This window comes from Diospyros lotus, chromosome 15 (genome assembly GCF_014633365.1).
Source record: "Diospyros lotus cultivar Yz01 chromosome 15, ASM1463336v1, whole genome shotgun sequence".
NCBI lineage: Eukaryota > Viridiplantae > Streptophyta > Magnoliopsida > Ericales > Ebenaceae > Diospyros > Diospyros lotus.
In genome coordinates, this window is record NC_068352.1 from 32,927,667 (window position 1) to 32,933,666 (window position 6,000).

At 35.3% G+C, this 6,000-nt stretch overlaps 1 protein-coding gene across 1 annotated transcript; it reads left to right on the plus strand.

Moving 5' to 3' along the window:
• Nucleotides 1–740: 740 nt before the first annotated feature.
• Nucleotides 741–2,207, plus strand: LOC127792473 (epidermis-specific secreted glycoprotein EP1-like). Its single transcript, XM_052322970.1, has one exon. It carries the CDS (start codon nt 769–771, stop codon nt 2,092–2,094), a length of 1,326 nt encoding a protein of 441 aa, XP_052178930.1. The 5' UTR covers nt 741–768; the 3' UTR covers nt 2,095–2,207.
• Nucleotides 2,208–6,000: the final 3,793 nt, after the last annotated feature.

The following is a 6,000-nucleotide window of genomic DNA, read 5'->3' on the forward strand; positions in this document are numbered from 1 at the left end:
ATTGAAGAATAAAATAGATCTAAGCATGAATTAAAAATACCAAACGTGACAAAATTCATATATATATATATTAATGCTTTATGCCTATCCTTATATCCAGTGTCCTTATGTCCCCGTGGCCGTGAGTGACAACTTGGTTGAGAAAATAGCTTCCCTCGTACGTGAAGGGGCAGCTTGAAAACGAATTAATTAAGCATTGGATGCTACATCAAAGGCCCAAGTTGGCTTAAATTGTTAAGATCTTTCTTTTTTTTTTGGATCTTTGTTATTTTGATTATATCTTATTTTTATATTTTTTAATAAATTTATTTTCTTAATTTTGTATATAATAATTTGAATTTTTTATTATTTTAATTATATTTTTAAACTTAAATTTTTGAGTTAATTTAATTTCATATTTTTATATATTAAAAAATATAAAATAAAATGACAAATTACATGTTATATTTTATTTACATTAAAGTACAAGAGTTAAATCTTAAAAAAATAATAAAACAAAATTATTTTGTTATCTGTATTGGGTAACATAATATTTGTCTAATAAGGGGTAAAATCAAATAATATTTGGGTATTTATCTAATAAGGAGTTTTGGGCCGCCTTGCGAGACTAGATCTAGATCTAGATCTGTAGTTCAGTTCGTGGACCGTGGGCCCTACAATTGCATTTTGTACCCGCCCGCCCTGATCCTCTATAAATTAAATCTCTTCACCCATTTCACAGTCGAAGCGAACAACACAGAATTAGCAGCACCGATCAACACAGCATAAATGGCTTTCTCTTCTCGTTCGCTCACATTTTCTTTCCTCTTTCTCATCATCCAAACACTATTCTTCCTTTCGCAAGCCCAAGTTCCTGACTCCGAAACATTCGAGTTTGACAACCAAGGAGACTTCGGAGACTATATAGTTGAGTACGGTGGGAATTACCGCGCCCTTCAGCCTTTCGCCTCTCCATTTCAGCTTTGCTTTTACAACACGACTCCCAATGCGTATACCCTGGCCTTACGAATGGCCTTGGTCAGTTCGGAGTCACAGTTTAGGTGGGTATGGGAAGCAAACAGAGGCAACCCGGTGGGGGAGAATGCAACCCTGACATTCGGGAAGGATGGGAACTTGGTCCTGGCGGATGCCGACGCCCGCGTCGCGTGGCAAACCAACACTGCTAACAAGGGAGTGGTTGGCTTCGAGTTGTTATCGAACGGTAACATGGTTCTGCGTGATGCCAAGGGAAATTTCGTCTGGCAAAGTTTCGATTACCCAACAGATACTCTCTTGGTGGGGCAATCCCTTCGACTTGGATCAAAACTTGTGAGCAGAGCCTCCGCGGAAAACAACGTTAACGGCCCTTATAGCTTCGTAGTGGAGCGTAAGCAATTGGGTTTGTACTACAAGAGCAGTAACTCTCCTAAGCCATTGCTTTATTTCTCCTCGTCTGAATGGTTTAACATTACCAAGGGCACATTGGTTGACGTTTCATTCGACGGTTCAGAACAAGATGATGGCTATTCCTACTACTACTCACTCGACTACAATTTGGCCAATCCAACTGGGATTGGAGGCCGGTACTTGGCTTGGTCCAAATACAATGGTACATTGACATTGCTAAGACTTGGAATGGATGGAAATATAAGGTTCTACACTTACAATGACAAGGTCCATATAGTAGGAGCATGGGAGATGACCTATATCTTGTTCAGCAGAGATTCCGAAGATGTCAGTGAATGCCAGTTACCAGAAAGGTGTGGAAAATTTGGGCTTTGTGAGGATAGCCAATGCGTTGCTTGCCCATTACCAAGCGGGTTGATGGGTTGGAGTAAAACTTGTGAGCCCGTCAAGGTGACATCTTGCAAGGCCAGTGACTTCTACTATTACAAGCTGGAAGGAGTCGACCACTTCTTAAGTAGGTTCACGAAAGGAGATGGGCCAGTGAAGGAAAGCACCTGTGCGAGTAAGTGTACAAAGGACTGCAAGTGCATGGGTTACTTCTATCACAAGGACACCTCTAGGTGTTGGATTGCTTATGATCTCAAGACTCTCACGAGGGTAGAAAACTCAGGGCACGTGGGCTATATAAAGGCTCCCAAGAAACAATGAAAATCTTATTTGAAGAGGTTTGTGCTTATGTAATCAATAAGGACTTATATATGATGTTAAATAATTTCCACCAAGTGGTTATTATTGTTACTGTTATTATTTGTTTCTTAGAATAAGTTGAATCTGAGTGGAAGATCAATTGTAATGTTGTTTTAAGGTTTGACCCTTCATGGCCCTATAATATTAGGACATGTTCTTAATTATACAATTGTTATTCTAACTCTTTCCTACATATAAAAGAGCAACAACTCTCCAAAGCCCTGGCTTTATCTCTCCTTCTCTGAATGGTTTAACATCACCAAAACCTTGGATTTATCTCTCTTCACTGGATCATCACTGCAACAAAAATAATGATTTGTTAAAGCATCTTTTTTAGATTATTTTTTAAAAAATGCTCTCTAAAATATCATTTTAAGACACAATCTAAAGAAGTGTCATAATACAATAATTCTAATGAGACACAACAATTAAGTGTCCCAATAGACAAATTTAAGTGCCTTATAAAATACCATTTTAAGACACAATTTAAAGAAATATCCTAATAAAATAATTCTAATGAGACACGGCGATAAAATGCCCTAATAGACAAATTTAATATGGTAGAATTTTTAAAATGTCCCATTAAAATAATTCTAACGAGACACTTTGATGAAGTGACATAATAAACAAATCTTAAGTACCCCAATAGAGTAATTCTAATGAAACTTAGATATACTATAAAATTAATATAGGCACATATATTAATAAGATGATGTGTAGATTAGGTGATCACGCGTGTGCAAGAAGAATGAAAGGTTCAGGGTTTAAGTTGAGGGGAAGGGTAAGTTGGAGTTAAGAGAAGGTTTTGCGAGAAATGTAAAAAATAAATTTATTGTGATTTTTTAGACATTTTTAAGTGTTACAACAAATTTAAATCTATAATTGTTTTTGAGACATTTGTAAGTGTCTCGATACATTTTTGGGCCACAATTACACGCGATATTATTATTAGCTCCCTAATAGTTAAAATGCCCCAATAAATTATTTATTAAGGAATTTTTAAATGCCTCTTAATCCAAAATTTGTTGTAGTGGATTTTAGCATCACGAAGGTAACCTAGTTAATGTTACATCCATTATTTCAGAAGAAGATAATAGCTATTCTTATTACCTATTATTCGACTACCATCTGGATTTAGAGAGTGATATTAATTTGGCTTGAACCAAATACAATGGCACATTGATATTTCGAAGGTTTGGATTGGATGAAATTATTAAGATCTACACTTACAATGACAAGGTGGATATAAGAGCATGGGAGGTGAGCTACACTCTGTTGATCAAAGATTCTAGCTAGTGATGTAATTGAATGTCAACTAGCTACCAATGAGAGGTGGGAAATTTGGGCTTTGTAAGGACAACCAATGAGTTGCTTGCCCATTATCAAATGTACAAATGGGTTGGAGCGAGTAAGGGCACCATCTTGCAAGGCCACTAATTTATATTATTACAAGGTGGAAGGAAGTACACAATTAGGGGAGATAGCCCTATATATGAAGGAAAGTGATTGCGAGGGGGTAAGTGTACTAAGGACTACAAGTGCGTGGATTATTTCTATCACAAGAACACCTCTAAGTGTTGGATTACTACTCGATCTCAAATTAAAGCCTCATAACATTTGAAATAATTAAATTAAAGAGATTGACGACTAAGCCATATATCTCAAATACTGATCAAACTCATTATAATAAAGTTGATCATTATTGTCTCCTAAATTCATGATATGGACTATGAAAAATAATTTCACGAGCTACGGATAGAATTTCCCGTAACATTATTATAGCATGTGCATGTGTTGTATGCGGCAACTACTTGAAGAAAACGGGACCACTTGTGACGATGTTAATTGGAGGCCTCTTGTTATTTGAACGAACCACCAACGTTGTGGCTGCTGATCCGTACGTACGTGATTTGGTGTAGTCTAGTGGGTAATGACACGTGTCTTTTTATTCTTGAATTTTAATTTTAAAAAAAGCTAAAACGGATCTATCAAATTCTCTGTTATCCCAATTTAACATGGAAAATTTTTCATCCTCCCATAACAGCAAAGAGAAACTAAAAGATAATACCAAATATCTTATCTTGTGACGTATATAAGGATCGAGATTCTATAAATAAATTTATCTGATTAATCTTGCTCATTACATACTTTCTATTAATATTTTGTACTGATTCAAGCATCAACTCGAAGCAACATTAACGAGTCTTACAACTTTGTAGTGGAGACTGATATTTGAGTCGGACCAAATACAATGGCACATTGGCATTTAGATGGTTTGGAATGGATGAAAATATTAAGCTCTGTACTTATAATCGCAAGGACATAAAGAGCATGGGAGGTGAGCTATACTTTATTGAACAAAGATTTCGGTGATGTAATTGAATGCCAACCGGAGAGATGTGGGAAATTTGGCCTTTGTGAGGACAATCAATGAGTTGCTTGTCCATTACCAAATGTTCAAATGGGTTGGAGCAAGAATACCAAGCCAATGAGTGTATTATTCAGGGTCGAGTGACAGTAGAGTTGGAAAATAGGCGGGACGGTATGTCTCCCGTTTGGCCCGCCAATTTCATGGGCTGGGTCGAGTCGGGTCAGGCTAGACAATGAAAAATGGGAGGCCAGCATGGCCCTATAGTCCTTAATAAACAGGTTAAGGTGGACCCGACCATGAACTTACAAGCAGGGCATTTGAGGGCTTATAATAAGGAAAAGATTTGTCGGGCAAGGCCAGGCTATTTTGGTGGGTCAAGTCGCGGGCCACAAAGCACTAGCCCAGCACAACCTACGTTCTTTGGATCGAGAAGGCCCATGGGTCGCTTGACTCATTTGTCAACTCTAGCTGAGAGCATAGACCACTAAGTCTTGTATCTAAATTTTTTCCAAAAAAAAGGGTCTCAAAAAAATGAGTTCTCCCATCTTTTGAAAATTTTCTTCCATGATAATTTGTTATTTGAACTTATGCTACGTTTATTTAGTTTTTTCATTTAAATGAAGAGACTCCCAACACCTTAAATTGACGAATTATTTGCTAATGTTGGACAATAAATAGTGTTTTAAAATATGACGTGCTCTCTAATATTTGATGGATTGGATTTATTTTCAAAATTAAAAATCTTAAAAAAATTATAACTATGAAAATACCACTTGCAATACTAAATTTAATAAAAAAGGTAAATTATTTTTAAATACATGAATAACTTATATAATATTATTAACTATTAAGTTCAGCAGAAAAAAGTTTTTTAAAATTAAAATTAATAAAATCTTATTTACGTTCAAATTTGTCAAGAAAGATTAAGTAATTTGGCTATATTGTTAGTTGAAAAATATTTACTTTCTAAATTTAAATACAAAAATTTAATTAGTGATTTTTTATTTCAAAAGGCAAGAAAAGTAAATTTTAAATAATTTTTAATATATATTGAATTAAGAAAAAACTGAATTGTACTTGCTTTTTTAGTCTGGATTTCAAAATGTTTTAAATGTCCTTAATAAAATGTATGAAAATAAAGAGTTGTTATGAGTATTTAACATATTCCATAACCTAAATTACAAAAAAAAAAAAAATACCGTTCAGAGTGATAAATTAATAAATTAATAATAAATTTATTATAAATGGCGGCGACCCTGTTGGAAGCCTTCAATTTTGGACAGAAATAATAAAAATGGATAACATTAGGGAAATTCTATCCGGAACCTGTGAAATTGCTCTTCATAGCCCATACCATACAAAATGCTTCCATAATTTTACAATTCCCGTTTTAGCCTCACAGCTATAGCAGAGAGAAGAGAAAGAAAAAGAATAGGTCGGCTGCCATGGCCAAACCCCCCCCCCCCACACACATATATATATATACACACACACGA

What these genes read in the sequence shown, in the direction of transcription:
- LOC127792473 (XM_052322970.1), top strand. Translation starts at nt 769, where the DNA reads ATGGCTTTCTCTTCTCGTTCGCTCACATTTTCTTTCCTCTTTCTCATC.